Source organism: Ambystoma mexicanum, chromosome 3q (genome assembly GCF_040938575.1).
Source record: "Ambystoma mexicanum isolate Mex_15411 chromosome 3q, UKY_AmexF1_1, whole genome shotgun sequence".
NCBI classification, from domain to species: Eukaryota; Metazoa; Chordata; class Amphibia; order Caudata; family Ambystomatidae; genus Ambystoma; species Ambystoma mexicanum.
In genome coordinates, this window is record NC_090926.1 from 604,991,797 (window position 1) to 605,010,934 (window position 19,138).

The 19,138-nt window shown below is 43.8% G+C and overlaps 1 protein-coding gene across 5 annotated transcripts in view; it reads left to right on the top strand.

Moving 5' to 3' along the window:
• The window catches only part of MYH16 (myosin heavy chain 16), a 1,358,245-nt gene that overhangs the window by 923,688 nt on the left and 415,419 nt on the right, over positions 1 to 19,138 (top strand). For all 5 annotated transcript variants that reach the window (XM_069654472.1, XM_069654473.1, XM_069654475.1 and 2 more), the window contains one exon: positions 3,755 to 3,841. In XM_069654472.1, coding sequence (XP_069510573.1) covers positions 3,755 to 3,841 — 87 coding nt within the window. The remainder of the gene's footprint in view (positions 1 to 3,754; positions 3,842 to 19,138) is intronic.

The window sequence follows — 19,138 nt, forward strand, 5'->3', positions numbered from 1 at the left end:
GTATACTCATATGCCTATGGACCCACCTTCATGTGTAGTCACATCTCATTTAACCCACCTCCACATGTAGTCGTCCTCCTGAGAGCACTTATGCTGATCTCTAGCTTTGGGCCAACATGCCACTCATACATACACATGCACAATTCCGTAACATAAACAACATTACACACTCCAAACCAAATCTGGTACACACGGTACATAAACAACACTGCTCAATCCAAATTCAGTACTTTGAGGTACAACAATGACCATTGGCTATACATCTAAACATCAGGTAGCGCGCTAGTGGCACAACATCAATGATCGGTAGTACTTGCGTAGCAGAAAATTAAATCCGGTACTACTCACGTAGCGCAAAATTCACATATGATACCCCTCATGTGGTACAAAATCAACTTCCAGTACCACTCAAATAGCACAAAACACATCCATACTACTAATGTAGCACATTCAACACAACCTGAGACCAGGCATCCATTCCAAGCAGAACCATGGCACACACCATAGAAATGCTAACACATAACAAGATATTCCTGACTTGGCATCCATTTCCTAACAGTCCAATGTGCTGCTTTGGCAGCAGTCATCTGCAGGTCCTCCACACAACTAATACGCAGTTATCTAAAGGTCCTCTCTGCTCTAATGCAGTATGAAACCTGCACATCTAGAAAAGGTTTTATTCCATAACAGTAGTTTGGCATATGTTCAGATGCATTTCACATAGATTTTCTGAGCCCCTACAGAACCACGAAAATACATTTTTTACCATTCACCTAAAAGTCTTTACAGCCCTATGCACTACAATGCATGCACAATTTCAAACAAAATACCTTCCCTAGACATCTTTGCTTCTGATTGCTTTGCCTAATAAATTGTCTCAGATACACCAACATCCCGCATTCGCGTGAGTCCCACAGTTTAACGTTGCTTGGCATGCACTGATGTATAAATACAATCCCTTGGCACGACTACACAGGTTAAACTGTGTTCACAGCTACTCACTGCAAAGTGGGCCTCATGCTGAGTTTGCCGGTCCAGAAATAAGGGTACCTGTAAGCTCACAGCACCCTTGTTTCCGGACCGGCAAACTATGGGTTTTCCTGCCGGAGCTGCTGTGCCCGAAACGTCTGACACTGCACCAGCACCGTTAACAATGGTACCTGTGCTTCCTGTCCCCATTCCCATAGAGTCATATCAGACTCTATGGGAATGGGGATTAATGAAATAACCGGCGACTGACTTCCCAGCCGCTGGACTTGGAATAGCCCGGTGGTACCGGGAAGTCAGGTGCTGGTCAATTTTTTACAGGTGAGGCGGCAACCCGCCAGTAGCACCAGCAGGGTTACCGCCGGACCCGTAATGAGCCCCAATGTCTGTCCTCCATGTCATGGTGCACTTAGCCGATATCTTTCACCAAAGCTGGACACATCCATCAGTTTCTCCACACAACATGCTTGTGTCATGAAGTTCCCAGCAGGGCGGCACCATCTCCTTTCGTTCAGGTGCTCGGAATATCTGTCATGTCACCATGAGCGCAGACACGGTTCTTTTCTTAGGTCTGTCGTTAATCCGCCAATGTCATTAGTCTGCCTAGAACTCTGCACCATGTATACCTCCACCGCAGCTGTGACCTCCTTCGACCATCCAATGTCCTTCTTCCGGATGCCCTCTTCTTGGTTCACAGTTCAGTAACACAACGGAGCTCCTGGTCATCCATGCGTAGCACGCCCTTCAGCATACTAGAAACACTTGTGTACAGGCGTGTTATGAATGCCTTATCATTTCATATCATATCCTTTATCACCCTCAGACACTTAGGTGATAGTATTATTTTCCCCCACAGTAAATTTGCTCCACAGAGCCTCATTCGTATCTGCGTAGTGATCCGGGTACATTTGTCTGCAATGCCCTTGTTGTTTGGCCAGTCCGCTTATCTTACTCTGTTGGGGTAACATCTTCGAAGTCTCCCCTTTCCATAAGACAGACTCGGCTCCACGCGGCATCCTCCATACTTTTCTTGGTTGCCCACTCTGCACCTGCAGCCGGGACAGTGACTGGCACGCACCTCATACTCTCTGGGTGTCCACTTGCGGGTGTTCATCCTTTCCTCTCAAAACCTTCCTCCTGCTGCCTGCCTTGCTTATGCAGGGCCACCTTGGGTGTTGGGATTCTACATTTGGAGACAGTGGGTTCTCGCTTTCTGCACCCCCTGCAGCAGCTTACTGATGTCATGCATTCCTGTTTCCACACACAGATATCTGGTTCCAGGTCCTCTTGAAGGACCAGCTTATTGCCAGTGCTGCAAAGAGGATCCGCAGACACAAAAACACTGGTTGCAAGGCTTCTAAACCTGCCTACCCTATCGTAGTGTGCATAATGTTAACCAATCCAGTGAGTTGTTTTCATCTGTGCGGTCCATTCCTATTATCAATAACTCTAAAGTCAGTTATGTTCAATAATGTATTATGCCTCCAATATAGTGAGACCCAAAAACCAGTTGAGCCAAAACAATCTACCTACCTAATGTACAACCTACCACTAAGCTACCTCAAAGAGGACCTCTCGCTGCATATGTACTATTTGCCACTCTGCTGCTTCACCACCTAGGTACCTGCACTTGTACCTTACTTCTGTAATTATTGTAACTATCACTTGTGCTATACCTATCCAGTGTCTGTAACCAGCGCCCAGATGCCCACGGTTTTGGTCCGCAAAACAAATATAAAAATAAATAAATAAATCGAAACAACACGTGTTTTAAGCTATGCTGTTCTTCAGGGCTCTGAAACCATTATTTACCAATATAAATTCTGAAATTCAACTGCAAGGTAAGTGTTAGATGTAGACAGTGTTTAACCAGTGCATAGGAAGTAACATCAAAACCTTTCCTGCCATGTAAAGTGTGCTAGATCTCTTGTCGAAACTGTCTCCAGTTTGAATGCTATATCTTGCCTCTGGAAATGGAAAGTCGTGATACAGTCCGCTGTAAACTGCGTGCTTGTGTAGTCTAGGTTATAAAAACAGAAGCTCTGTGTAGGGTGGCAGGGAGTTTATTTGCATGCTTTGCTATGATAATTGCTGGTCGTAATTCAGTCTGCTAAGGACTGCATGCTTACGAGGTTTAAGTTGTTAAACCAAAAGTTCTGTGTGCGCTGGTATGGAGCAAACATACATCAGGAAGCCGCCCTCTATACTAGCCTACACCCCATAAGCATGCAGTCCTTAGCAGTCTGAATTACGGCCACGTTTCCCTAAATGGGCATAACGGAGTTAAGCGAGTTATGATGCAATCTGGACTTCTGTGAGAAATCTGGCGCTCACCTACTATTTGACCTTACTGTGAAAAGTGGGTGTTGTGGACCCTGGCACTGCTATCCTAATTGGGTTAAATAGAATCTGGTGTCGGTGTGCTAACTTGACATAACACGAGCATGGCCTTAGTGCTAACTGACCACAACAGAACATGGCACTACTATGCTAATTGGATTGACAATGCTATGAGTATCTGGACTCGATGCCAATACCATGTATAATCTTGGAATCCCTTCCATATGATCAGAATGACGGTAATCTCTCGCAAACAGTGCTCTTCCTATGATGGCCGCTTACACATGGTGTGAGTTCCTGACCATTCATTGCCAATTCCTGACAGATCTCCAAACAATGCCCACACATCAGCTGAGACTATTGGCTTTGTCAACTTGTATGTCCTGCTCACAATAAGTTCATGTTGTTTTCACTTCTTCTGCTTCAGGTCGAAAAACAGAGGTCGGACTTAAATAGAGAGCTGGAGGACTTAACAGACCGACTGGAGGAAGTGGGGGGTGCAGCTGCCACCCAGGTATGGATAATGCGTGTTTTAAAATGCCGCACTTTTCTACATTTAAAAAACACAAAGCAAAGGCATTTTTCTATGTTTTATTATCCTGGCCCCTGATGCAGATGAATACTTCCTATGTAGGAAGCAGTCTCACGCTCTTTAAAAGACATTCAGTATAAAAGCGAAGTTGAGTGATTCTGTATTTCAGTGCTGCTAACACAGAGGTAAACACAGTTGCTTGTTAGTTTTGGGCTCAGCTGGTGCCAGCTATCTCCTGGTGCGATGCTGCTGAGGCGCACAGGTGGCTTGTCGCAGCTTGTCACCAGCGTAGCGAGCACTTCCACGCAATTACTCGTGGAATGTTTACTGTTCTCTTGGGGATGTGCAAATATGCTCTCCATTGATTGTGGCATAAGTGCATGTCACTGCTGAACGGTGGGTGAGCTTACGGTATTAATACAGTTCCGGTGGAATTTGAGATGGTTAGGAGATACTAACATTATTTAACAGTTCCTACATGATGTATAGCCAATCCGAATGCATGTTGCATTCACTACTGTTAGCACATGGGCAGTGTTATTGACCTCCTCTCAGCCAATGAGAATGTTTCGAGTGCATTCAATAACTACTGGTTACTGCAGTCTGAACATTCTGTCTTCAAAAGTGTGAAATAACAATACAATTTAAAATCACAATGTTTTCAAACAAGACACTTCCACTCTGGGAGGAGCTTTGGTTTCATGCAGCATCCTATGTAACACAACAGAGAGAAAGTTAAAACGAGGGAAGATGATATGTTAGGATATGGCATTTATAACGTGCCTATACACAAGTGTTTCAAGGCGCAATGAGGCAAGGGAGGGGGAACAGAGGGAAGACAGACAACGATCCTACTAGGCCAGGTGACATTCAGATCGTGCAAGTGCATAGGATTGGGGAAGGGGAAAATGCGAGGGGAAAGTGCAGTACAAGAGATAATAGAATAACTAACAATAAGTAAAATACGGGCAGCAGCTGGCAAGTGCAAGGGTAAAGGGTAAGTGCAGGCATCAAGTGTCAAGGGCTGGTAAGGGACTGTAGGGATACAGAAAAACAGTCCCCAAGTGTAGGGTTGTAAGGAAGGCAGTGCAGGTGTGCAAATGGCGGGCTAGGGGACCAGGGCCCAAGATCAGAGGGTGGCCAGGTAGCCAGTGCAGTGTCAGTTTCAGCCTGGAAATCAGCAGGGCAGAGGAGGAGATAAAGCGGAAGCAAAGAAAAAAAGGTTTTGATGTGCTTCCGGAACCGGAGATGGTTCTCCTCAAGTTTTAGGGGGGCAGGAAGGCTGTTCCAGAGGGAGGCCCCAGACGAAGAAAGAGGTCTACCACCAACTTGTTGATTGGAGAAGCCACTTACCCTGAGGGAGTTGGAGGCGGAAGAGCGAAGAGCTTGAGAAGGAAGATATTTAGGAAGAGAGTTGAAGGTATTGAAGCCTCAGGCCCCAGAAGGCCTTGTGGACAATGCAGAGGGTTTTGAACTTAATCCTTGCAGCCACTGGGAGCCAGTGAAGAGATTTCAGTCCTGGAGAGATACGATCCCTGGGCTTGAGGCCAAAGACAAGTCTTGCAGTCCTGTTCTGGATGAGTTGAAGAGGGCGGAGGGTGGAAGCAGGCAGATTTAGAAGAAGGCTGTTGCAATAGTCCAGCCTGGAGAGAACCAGAGCTCTGGAGACAGTGAGCTTCTGGGGGAAGGAGAGGAAAGGAAGAATACCTCTGAGGAGGTGCAGCTGGTAGTATGACTTCTTAGAGACGTCAGAGATGTGAGGAGAGAAGGAGAGTGTGAAGTCGAAGATGAAAATGAGGTTTTTTGCCTCACAGGTGGGAGGAGGAAGAGGGCCAAGAGAGGCTGGCCAGAAAGTGACAGGAAAGGAGGGTGTGGGTGTGCCGATGAGGAGAATCTCTGTCTTACTGACATTAAGGCAGAGATCATTGGCTGCACACAACTCCTGGATGGCAGGCAGACAGTCTGAAATGAGAGAGGGAGAGGAGGTGGCTGAGGGTAGCCTGAAAATGAGCTGAGGGTCATCCGCATAGCACTGGAAGTTGGGGCAGAGCAAGGCAATGCCATAGGCAAGAAGTGCCAGGTATTGGTTGAAAAGCCAGGAAGAGAGGTTAGACCCCTGGGGGACACCACAGGTAGAGATTGAGATAGAGGAGAGGAAGGACCCAACTTGAACCTGGGAGGGTCGATCAGAGAGAAAAGAAGTCAGCCACGCCAGGGCCTGACCGGTGATCCCCAGGGTATTCCAGAGACGGTTGAGAAGGATGGCATGGTTGACTGTGTCGAAGGGAGAAGAGAGATCAAGTAAGATGAGGACACAAGGGTTGTTGAAATGAAGGTTGGAGAGCAGGTCTTCACGGATGTTCAGGAGAGTCGTTTCCGTGCTCCTGGCAGCTCTAAAGCCAGACTGATGATCATGGAGACAACCAACAGATTCAGTGTGAAAATTGAACTGGGAGATGGCCAGCTTTTCCAGGGGTTTGCCCAGGAAAGGAGTAATGGAGAATGGGCGATAGTTAGCCGGACAGGATAGGTCGTGTCATGAATACCGGGTACTTAGTGGGGGCAAGGTGGGTAAGAGCTTGGCAGGCCTGGCATGTAGTACACGCAAGCATCCCTAGCTTTATCATTTTTCCCTAGTAAGCTTCGGCATAGTCTATATCCTGTTTATTCTGCAGTTCCTTCCTGCTTATGATCCAGTCACTTCCTGTTGCCAGTAAGGAAGTGTGTGGAACTCTTTGTGCACTCTAGTGCTTGGGCGTGGCTGGCTATATAAGCCATGCCCTAAGACTCTCCATCGCTTCGTGTTGCATCCTGTATGCTGTATAAGCAACACGCTCACCGTGCTCCTGTTCTCGAGTCCAGTCCACATGCTCGCGGCTCTCGAGTTCGTTTAGACCAGCTTCAGATCCTCTGTTGCGGCGCTCCCACGGAACTTCCACCAGTTCCGGTCCGGTCTCTGTGCTCTTCACGCGGACTTCTACCATCTCCTGCAAAGGAAAAAGACACGTTAGTCAGCGCTCGCAAGACCCTGCAACATTGCGCATACTGGCCGGGCTTGATATCTCCTTTCTGGCTCATAGAGCGAACAACCACCATCACCTGCAAAGGAAAAAGACACATTAGTCAGTCTTCGCAAGACCCTGAAACATCGCGCATACTCACCGGGCTTGCTATCTCCATTCCGGCTCGTAGCGCGATCATCCACCAGCTCCTGCAAAGGAAAAGAGACATCAAACAGGTATCCACTAATTTGCGAGCGCTTCTGTTGTTTCCAGCACTTGGCAGCATCTGAGAGACAGAGAACAACAGCAGTTATAAGCTCCACAACTTCCAATGTTTACGCTGCTCAGATATGTGAATCACACTTACCTGCGAATTCGGGTTATGACTGCTAGTGAAGTAACTGGCACTCCATACATCAGCATACGCTGTGAAGTCAGAACAGCATGGCACGTTGAACTTTGGCATCCACAGACATTGGCCACTACAACTCCGAAAGGGGAGTGGGGTACCCTACCCAAGAAGAATAGCGCCCCTGCTGAGTGCAGGATCGAGAGCTCATCTAACTGAATACAAAGGTGAGCTGCAAAATAGGGAGAAATCCTCATCTCTTCACAAGGGAGAGAGGGAGTGGGGTTCAAAGGTCCAGTTAGCCCAGATCTTTGTATATTTATCTCTTTTATTGACAGGCACACTGTCCAGGTCAACCTGGGGAGAGAGCACTCAGGACCAGGAGGTGTAGATACCATTGCTCCCGCAGAGACACAGGTGAGTGTGACAGGTTGGCAGAGGGTTGCCTAAGAAGGGGGTGCACATAGGAGTGCTTCAGAGGGTAAGGGAAGGCTCCAGTGGTGTAAGAGTGGTTGCAGAAGTCGGCCAGGGCAGGGGCCAGGGAGTCCATGTGGTCCTTGATAGTTTTGGAGGAACAGGGGTGCACCTGTTTTGACGAGACTTTCATAGATCGGACTTGTCTAGAAACCCTGTCTGAGGAGGACAGGGAAAAGGCTGAGAAGGGGGGAGAAGAGGAGGCTGAACAAGGGCCAGAGGAAGAGCAGGGAGTAGAAGGAAGGGGAGAGGAGGAGAGAGAGGACAGGATGTCCTGAGTTTTAGAGATGAAGTGAGGAGCCAGTGCCGTGCAGAGGTTCTGGGAAGGGACAGGAGAGGTAGAGACTGTGGCAGGATTGGCCAGTTCCTTGTAGATTTTAAAGAGTTCAGCCAAGTTGTTGGATGCCGCAGAGACACAGGCTTGGATGTGGGCTCTGTTCTTAATGCGGACAGAGAGCCGGTATTGCCTTTGGAGCAGGCGGCAGGCCAGTTTGTCAGAGGATGAAAATGAAGCACGCAATTTCCTCTCAGCCACCCTGCACTTGCGTTTAAGGGTGACGAGGTCTGAGTCGTACCAGTAGTTGCACTTAGCTTTGGGCTTCAGACAGATTCTCATGATAGGGGCGAGAACATCGAGAGTGTCAGATATAGCAGAATAGAGCATGGAAAGGGCTGTGTCAGTGTGTGAGTCACCCAAAGGGGGAACAGGGGGATGAAAGTGGTGGCGAAAGCCTCAACAGACACACGCTTCATGGGTCAAATGACCGATAAGGTAGGTGGCAGTGATGGAGTCGGCTTGGCCTGAGGGGTAGAGAGGGTGAGCTGGAAGGAAAGGAGAAAGTGATCACTCCGGGATAGAGGAGTGGTAAGAGGGATAGAGAGGGGAAGGTCTGATGAGATCAGAACATCCAGAGTATGCCCAGCAGAGTGAGTCAGGCCAGAGGGGAGAATAGAGAGTGAGAACGAGTCGCAGAGGTTGCAAAAGAGTCCTGAGGAAGGGCAGGAAGCATCCAGGTGGATATTGAAGTCTCCCAGAAGGAGGAGTTGACTGTTCGAGACCAGGAGGGAAGAGGAGAGGTCCACCCACTCAGAGAGGAAGGGGGAGATCTGTCCAGGTGGCCGATAGATAGTAGCCACAATAAGGGAGTGGCTAGGAGAGAGAGAGAGCCTGCAGATGTGGCATTCAAAGGAGGAGTAGGCCTGCGTAGGAATGACAAAGGCAGGAATCCATTCGGGGAAGATCAGGGCTACACCCCCTCTGGAGTGGTTGTAACTGGGTGCAGAGAGGATCTTGTAGACGTCCGGGAGGAGAGTGTCAAAGCTAATGACAGAGCTGGCCGTGAAGCATGTCTCAGGACATCAAGGTCATGTTCCTCAAAAAGGCGGCATATGTCAGAGGAGTGTTTGACAGCTGAGCGAGAGTTAAGAGTGGCAATATGGAGAAGGTTGCCATCCTTGAAAGACTTCCGTGGAGGGGTACACATCACAGGTATACCCTGCGGAGGTATAAAAGAAGCCAGAGGGGGGGAGCAGAGAGGGAAGGAGGAGAGGGCAAAGTAGCCAAGGAGGAGGCAGCAGGGGGAGCCGAGGAGGCCATGGAGGGGGGAGAGGGGACAGCAGGAGAAGGGAGGAAATTGATGAGGCGCGAGAAGCGTCTATCGAATGGGACGAGGCTGGCCTGGGGGCCTTGGACCAAGATGGTGCCATTCACATAAACATTAATGATAACCATAGAGGAGTGGAAGAAGGCCAGGAGGGCCTCCCACCGGGTGACACCATTAGTGGGAGAAGAAGAGGAAGGAGAGAGCACAGAGACCATATGTAGGGTCCATAGGTCTGGAGAGGGAACGACAAAGAGGATGTTGGTGAAAGTTTGCCTGGAGGAGGCACTGGTATAGGTGTCGGCGATAGGGAAGCCTGGGTTGGAGACCAGAATTTCCTTTTTAAACTTCTCCCTACCAGATTTAGTGAGGAGAGCAGGATAGTCGATAGAGAAGCAGTTAGAGAAAAAAGGAGAGACAGAGAGCACCATAGAGTAGGTAGGGAGGGGAGAGGAGAGGAAAGGGAGGGAAGGGGAGAACACAGGGGAAGGACACAAGACAGGGTCCAAGCAGATGGGACGGGGAGGCGACACAAGTTGAACAATTGGACAGGACGAAGGACACTCAGATTTAAAAGACTATCACAATGCAATTTTAAGATAAGAGAAAAGACCCATCTAAGTTTGAAGTTCAGAATAGTGGGAAAAAGGCTTAGGTTTAACGGTGCAATTTTATCTACTTTCACAATGCAATTCACAACAGGAAAAACATGCCTACGTTTTTACATTCTTATAGAAAAATCCTTTACTTTTACATGACAATTAATGCATGTTCCAGTAAAACTAGGCTGTATTATGATACTAGTAAATTGATTCACATTTCACTTTTAGGTTCTGTGTTCTTTATTTTCCACCACATTTCTTATTTCCCTGTCTCTGCCAATCTTTCAAACAGGTTATTCAAACTGAAAGGCCCATTCTTCTAGTTGTCAAACCCCTTACTACACATTGCCTTACATATTTACCTGTCTTACTGTGGCTTATTAATTCAGACATGTTTCTATATGAGCCGAACATGAGGCTAGACACAGGGGATGCTGTTTGAGCGAATACTGTGACATGTTCCTTGTTCAAAGTTTGGAAAATGAATCATTTGTGGATAGGTTTCTAGTAAAAGATTTGTTTTGAAATGTGAATTTAGAATTGTTTCAATGCATGGTTTTCATGTTCAAAGACTGAGTACATATTACTTCCTTATGACACAGCACATAGAGAACACTTGTCTTGGTGGGGAACAGGTACAGCCAAGAGGTGCAGCCGGGCTGGTTCATTTGATATGTAAATTTAGTAGAAGAGGCAAGTGTGGGCCTAAACATGTAAAATGTGCTCAATAACTGCCCTGTGATGGATAACTACCCATTATAGTTATGTTTTTGTTAACCAGACGCTAATCAATGTTTGCTCATTTCATATTTTATATACTTTGTAATGGATTTTGTTTGTGCGTGAATAGTTTGATTAACTTTGATCATTGGCTTTTCACTTTATATCCAGCAACACTTTTTTAGTTCTGCCATCCCTCTTGATTATCATAAGGCTTCTTTGTTTCTTTGAAAGACTTCTCTTCTGGAACTCTGTCAATATTAAGACAAGCATTGTCTCATTTTCTTTCTCTTCATATAGTATTCCTATTATCAATAGTATCCCAAAAAAAGTAATTTCTTCTCACTTCCACAATGATTTATTTATTTATTTTACAGTTATTTGGGTTTTTAAGCGGAGTCACTTTCCGATCATGAAATGAAATTTGAGGGGTAGCTGGGTGGATGAATGAAAGCACTGGAAAGGGTTTAAGAGAGGGTATGATAGGAACATTGGTCCATGTGTTATTATTTCATAATCCATGATTTTAGTGCTGAAGAACCCGCCAGTAATGTCCTTCAAAGTTGAAAAACCCTGCAGAAAAAAAGCCAATTAATGCTTTATTGAAATTTTGGTGGTCTTATTGTTGCACAACTCTTGGACATTTTTCTATGATTCTCTTTTGCCCATATGATTGCTGGGTGACGTAGAGCCAAGATTCATTGAGGGAAGGCATACATTGTCTTTGTTCATTAACAACGTAGGGCAAAACTTCCAGAAGGCTCTGTAAATGATGCAACACCTTGAAGTCAATCCATTGTTGAACATGTAGCCAATTTAGGGTTTTGAGGACCATAGACATGTGGTTTCGTTTACCAAGACCATTGCTTAGCTGATTTGCTCTATTTTGGATAGCTTGCACCCTTCAAATGTATTTCTCAGGAAGATCAACTTATGTCATGTTATAATAGTCGATCTTTCAGAGGTCCAGGCCCTGTGTGACTTTGAATGTGTGAGTCTTAACAGATAGGTGAAGGAATTCCATCAACATCTGAATTGGAGGTGGCAATTGCTCATCTGAGCATTTATTTGTGGTTTGACTGACAATACTGAGTCAAGGTTAATCTGGCTTATTGAACTATTGTAGTTGATGGTCTCAAGAGAAACACCCCTAGGTAAGTGCCCCTACAGAGGTTCCTCGTATTAGAATGTAAGATATGCTAATGGATATTTTATTCTTTACACTAAGCGGGCCCCCCTGATATAATATGCCCTGACGGAAAAGTCCACCCCACAATTCTGAGGACATAAACCAGGCTAATTTCAGAATCAGTATTTAGTTTTATTAAAGTGCAATCAATGCAAAGGTGCTTACCAAACTTTATGCAGTGGAAGTTACCACAATATTATGCAATCACAGGCACCTGGTCTACAAAAACTAAATGAACATGCCCACAAAAATCTATGTTTTGTTCTTAATACGAATAAGTATTCTTGTCATAATTCTGTCACTTGTCAGTCACTGTATCAAAACTCTCCTGATTTCAAAAAATCTCCAAATTATACATAAAGTTACATTTATAAATGAACTTGGTTTTCCTAAATAACACCAATAAATGTTAGAAATAAAGACCTGTTGCATGTTGTACATTTCTTATGTAAATACAGTGCTGTGGGTTGTTAGTATGTGTGTGAAGCTTAAAGTAAGCATATCATGAATTGCATCAGAATTCTGCAGGATATAATTGGGGGAGCAATGTTATTGATTCAGAAAGTGCACAATTTCTGCTCACCCACCCAACCTAGGATTTTATTAAATGGGTATAAGTAACCTTCACCTTTTATTTCACAGAGTGATGCCCACTGGCACACGATTCCTGTTCAGTACTATGTAATCAAGACTGAGGGGATTGCATTGGATTTACTTTTGCATCATTTTTTATTAGAGTAGAAATGACACAATTAAAGTTCCTCTCATTTCCCAATCTGTATTAAATAGCTATAGCGTTCACAGAATACATATGAACTACCCTTAGCATTGGCAGGTACTGCCGTGATCCAAATACAATGCCAATAAATTCTAAATATTTTATTAAGGGAGTCTATTTCCAAATGGTCACATGCCTGAAAGACCACCAAATGCCTGTCTCTGGCCATTGGATGATCCTATCTACTAACATTCTAATATTTTAAGTGTGTAGGAAAACTAGCATATCTCAGGCTACCATATGCCAGCTTGGTGTATATAAAAATGAGGCTACACATTCTTCCATTGATGCCAACAGCAAATTGCTGCAATAAATCAGGGTATGACCGTTGCCTCATATCTAATCACATTATTCAAACATGGGAGGGTGGGAATGACTTCCTGGCCAAGACTGCTAATGAAATAGAAGAGTGGATACTGGGATTCTCAGGTTCCCACGCAGCTATTAAAAAGGGATATCTCGTGAAAGAAGGATCCGCTCCTCGTCGATATAACGGGCAAATCCGGGACGCCAAGAGAGGACTCAGAAAAGGGATACGTAGCCTAAAATGCCTGAATCTCACAGGAGCGTTATATCTTGAAAAATTAAGATCGATTAAAAGTTGTTATAGAGCAGAGGTGAAGAATATCAAGAGATCTGAGAAGAACATTTGTCACCAGCGTCTTGTTAAAACCATCTGCTCTAAAAATTCGCGTAGCATTTGGGCACTCTTAAATGAGAATAGAACCAAGGGCAAAGGCAGCATTGTCAATCCTATCAATGAGAAAATCTGGGAACTATTCCTCCTGAAGCGCAATATGGAAGAAGATGGATCTACAAGCTGTCCCATGGGGAAGCCCCCTATTCTACAACCTTTTGATGTTTCCCCGGGAGCTATACTGAACAAAATTGATACCCTTAAGTCATCAAGAGCCCCTGGCCCCAATGGGCTTGCTAATGTGGTGATAAAAAGCAACCCGCCCTACTGGGCAGAATTGCTTTCCATATTGTTCAATAAGGTCTTTGCATCGGGGGAAATTCCTCGTACCTGGCAAACTGCTATTTTGATCCCGATATTTAAAAAGGGTAATCGCACTGATCCAAATAATTATAGACTTCTATCTATGTTGGATGTCACTGGGAAACTCTTTGCCTCACTTCTGCTTAGTGAAATGCAAAAATGGGTGAATGACAAGCAAATACTCAGTACATTCCAGTGCGGTTTTAGACGAGACTTTTCAACAACGCACAACCTCCTTGTAATGGATGTTCTGCGTACGAGGGCACTTAGCAGGGATCAGCCCCCTCTGTATGCACTATTTATTGACTTTAAGGCGGCATTTGACTCGATCCCAAGAGCAAGGCTGTGGAACAAGCTTGAAGCTTTGGGGTGCCCCTCTGGCTTGCTGTATTACCTCAGACTGTTGCACTGCGATACCTCAGTACGCCTACGTTTAAATCAGGAGGGCCAATCGACTCAAAATGTACCACAAAATAGAGGGGTTAAGCAGGGCTGTGTCACAGCGCCCCTCATTTATAACCTGTATGTTCACGACATACCGGCGACTCTAGCGGAGGTTAATAACTGTCCTCCTAAAATAGGGGACATGTTATGCGAGGTCCTGGCGTATGCAGACGACCTAGTAGTCCTTGATAATACCATCGGCGGCCTCAGGCGTTCTGCCCATGCCCTCTGGGAATATGCAAAGATTAATGGCTTGACTATTAACCTAGAGAAAACTAATGTCCTGCGATTCACTAGGAAAAGGGTGACCCGTGTGAACTTAACAGTATTTAAACACACAATTATGTATGTTCCGTCCTATCGCTATTTAGGAGTGGAAATAGAGCCCTTAGGTGATTATGCACTATGTAAACAGGGCCGTATCAGCAGGGCCCTCCAAGTGATCTCACTTATTGCATCTTTCACTAACAAACAAGGAGGCTTTACTCTGTGGGGAACACGTCACCTCTACATACAAGTCTTTGCACCAATGGTCATCTATGGACTAGAATCTCTGCTGACGATGAACCTGGCTTGGCTCCAAGTGCTAGAGGGAAAGTTTTGGCGACGAATTTTGGGGCTCCCCCCGGGGGTACCGATGGCCTTGATAAGATTAGAACTGGGCCTGCCCTCATTGAAGGCCATGGTATTAAAAAGAAGAACTGGGTTCTATCTGAAAATGACAAGTGGAACGGCCAATCCCCTCTTAGCAGTCTTACACCAGGAATTCAGTAAAAAACATACTTCCTCCCTTCTGTATAAAGACATGGGAAAATTCCTGGACGATATAGGTTGGAAACATAAAGGGATTACGGTGACCAAGGAAATGCTAAATGCCCTGGGGAAAAAGGTGGACCTATGGGACTGGCTGGAGAACTTCGCCCACCTGGACACTCTGAAATCTTACCGTTGTGTGAACTACAGAACATTCAAGTTCATGAAACCGCAAGACTACCTTTTACTCTGTCCCACTAGAAGACTCCGCCGATTTATTATCCTGTTCCGACTAGGTCAACTACCTACCCTGGCGATTACAGGAGCCAGGGAAAACATTCCTACTGCAGAGCGAATTTGCCGCTTGTGCAAATCTCCCTTGTGTCCTGAAACAGCCAGACATGTTCTAACTCAATGCACGGCACTTAAGAACACTATTGTCAAGTTTCTGGCTGAATTTGTGCATGATCTTAGCACCATATCTAAATTTTCATTCTGGCTATATTGTATTAACACTTCCAACATGCACCTATTTATAGCCCTCTATAACGTCTGGCAACAGATAGAACGTGGATTAGGAAATTTAGCTCACTCTATTACTAATTATCATAAAGTGGCATAGGCACTTTTGGCAACTGGTGAAAGCAGTTGAAAACATCAGTAAAGAAGGAATTTAGTCTCTTCGAGTTTCTTTTGAATTTAGATTGTGTATTCTGTATTAGACCCCATTTTAGTGATTAAGGCTCGAGGACCTGACGATTTTATTTTATCAGATGTATTTTATGTATGATTCTAGGAGTTTAATTTTTTTTTTGACTTTTGATATATGTGTAAAGTTTGAATTTATTTTCTTACTATATCACATTAAAGTATTATTATTATTCAAACATTCTATTTATTTGTCTGGCATACATGTCAAATCATTGACATAACCTAGACAAATATTTAAGAAAGTATGGGGTGAAGTCATTAGTTGCCACAGATGATTTGTGAAAATACCAACCCTGATGTGGTAAATGCATTCTCAGATTATATAGTGAGGGCATGGAGGGGAAGGAGGAACGCTAAGCTTAAAGAGAATGCCAGCACCGAATTAAGACAGTTTTTTTTCTTCCCTATTTTTACGATTTCTATATTGATTCCTAGAACAGATAAGGATATGTTTAAAATGGAATGACAGACAATAATGAGTTGTTAGCGATTATTTTAATGATATTGATGTTATGAATTTTTCTATTGTGTTTTTATCTGAATTCTGAAGTATTTTGGTATGTATTCCTGCTTTTATGGGGTCCTGCAAAAATAAAGTATATTCATATCTGATCTGACATGACCTATTATCAAGTAGAATTTCATTAGGCTATGGTATGCACATCTTCATATTACATTTGTTATCTATTTCTGTGAAAACTGGGTGCATGTGCCGGGTGCAGTCTCTTGGCTACACAGGTGACTACCTGCATCCCACAGGTGCATCCTATTTATTGCAATGGAAAAATATTACATCTGAGGTGCAGGGGAAGGCACTATTCCAGCAACTCTTTTTTTTAATTCACACAGTCTTTATTTGCCTTTGGTATTCTCCTACAGAGAGCCATCTACCTCACAATTCAGTCTGCTTTAGGTAAACAGTCTGGGTTCAATGTATCTTTACAGTAACATCTGTTTTGAGCCATTTTACAAATCGACACTAGTGTTAATACTGTTCTGGACAGATATGAGACACATTATCAATTTGGTTTTCACAGAGCCTTCTACATTGGGCTGTATCACCAGCAGCTGAGTGTCTTTACTCTAAAGGTGAAAATAAAGGTCGGATTTTGAATGAAGGATGCATGAGGAAGGAGACAGCCATTGATCAAACAGGGAAATATTGAGGAACTCTAAGGTTGTCCAAATGTTTGCACTCTGTGGTTAACTTAATGTTCTAACTTTCCCCTGAGTGGCTTTTCAGAAAGGAGGTGATCCTGCCATGTGCATCTCCAGTATTCCCATGTACTGCAGAAGGCAGGACAGGAGGGTCATGTGATTAACAATAACATTTAATTTCAGCTTTATTTCACAATTCATCAGTAACAATATATTGTTCATATAATTCGAATATTACCTTCATCAAGCAATATTTGACATAAATCAATTTGAAAAAAAGTCTGCTCATTCTTAGAAAGCCATTGGAGAAAGTGCACATGTCTAATTATTAATATCACACAATACATAAACAAACAGCACAAGCAATATTAATAAATCTGTAACCACAGGATCCACCTGCCATACAATTAAAACCCATTTAGTCATAAATACAAGATTTTCTCTGTTTAAGAGCCATGATTATAGATGTAGAGACTGTATTAAGAAGTGGGAGAGAAAAAATGGCCCTATTCGAATAATGTAGGACGTCACAGTGACCTTGATCCATAGCTTTTCTCCTTTCCATCTTCTTCTGCGCCCTGATGCCTGTGGGCTCCGGCGCATCATAAATGGATAAATAATAAAACATAATGAAGTGCAATGCTCCATAAGCATGAGGGCCTCTCACCTTGCTCCAATACATTGATAATACAACATTGGCTTAAGCAACTTGTGACTTGTAAGATATCATGTCGCTGAGGGGTCTGGCAATATCATGGGAACTGTTGTGTTTGCTCCTTGCATGTAATGGATTGATTTTCTACCTTGAAAGAGGAGGAAGAATATACTGATCTCCTGTAGTTGTTTAGTGGTGAATATGTAAATAAAAACAAATACAGTGCTATTCGCCCAATGTTTGCAAGATTCTTTGTGTCTTTCATTTCTTTTAGGAAGGTGAGTAATTAGAGTGTGTGAATCAGAAATACTGATTTTAGATAGACATTAAGCCCAGCTGTGAAGGGTGGCTGTTGTAAGCTGTGGGAAACCAAGGAAGTTATTGCTGGCATTGCGCCTAAGCTCCGCCCCCCACCCTTAGGCTCATCTGTGAGGGCCTGGAGTGGTGAAGCCCGGCTGCAAAGAGTGGTTGTTGTAAGCCACGGGAAGCTAAAGAAGTTGCTGCTGGCATTGCACCTAAGCCCTGCCCCTCACCCTTAAGCTCATCTGTGAGGACTTAGAGCGGTTAAGCCTGGCTGTCAAGGCCAGCTGTTGTAAGCCGCGGGCTGTTTGGAGCAGCAGGGGAATTGGAGCACCAGCCACTATCAGCGTTCCAACAGTAAGACTGTTGCAGCCTTAACAAAGTACCTTCCCATGGTGACACCTTTTTAGTAGAGCTCAAGGTGGGCTCGAGGCAGGCTCTGGGAACTGGGCAAGCTCCTCCTGTGAGCTGATTCCCAGGCTTCCCTGTCAGGATAGGGCCCTTACAATCCTTTTCACCTCATATTGTTGTTATTATTATTATTATTATTATTATTATTATTATTATTATTATTATTATTATTATTATCATTATATATTTGTTTAGTTTTATAAAAAAAAACATTACAAAGTATTACATTACATCCACTTCATTATGTATAGATAACCATCTTAAACATAATTTAGCTGTTTCACATTTCACATAATTATATATTTGTTTCTAATAACTCATTAAAAATCAATCTACTCAACTAAAAACAAATCCTTTAACACCTAAAGATTATCCAATTCACAACTGTACGAGTGCTCAATAAAATCATCCTAGCTCACATTCAATTCTTCATTTCCAACCAATAAAATGTATTTCTTTCTAAAACCATATAAGGCCATAAATATTTCAGTGCTCCAAGTGTAAGATCATTTAAAACATTCAACTTTCTAATCAGGCCTCGCCCCACCTTAGCTATACTAAACTATTTCTCTATATATTAGGATACAACTTGGAAAGGTTCTATTTTCTTAGGATAGCTTACTCAATGGTTTTTTAATTCGCTTCCACATTTGATAAAGGGCTATATGCACCCTCTGACACTCTGTGTTTAGACAATATTTCCAAAAGCAATTACTTTTAATGGAATCATATTCATGTGCTAAATTGCCTAAAATGGTCCTATATTCATTACCTAAGGCCGGACACTCAAAGAGTACATGTCGTGGGGTTTCTAAGTTATTGGGTTTCATACAAATTCTACAATAACTTTTGCTCAAAGGTAGTTTTAATTGCGTACAAATTATCACCTACAATCGTAGTTGGTTTGTACGTAATTTCAATCGCAAGGATCTGACTGCCGGACATGGACATTTCGTTAGGTATTGTTTTAGTCTGCAAATACCTATGTGTCACTCCAGCTACATACTTGTTGCTACGGAGGGTTTCTAGATATTCATAATTGCAGGTCCAATCCCAAGTTTTTAGTTTCCTTGTTAAGATACGTCTCAAGTATCATATGGAGGTTTTTTTGTATAATTGGGGATCCAATCTA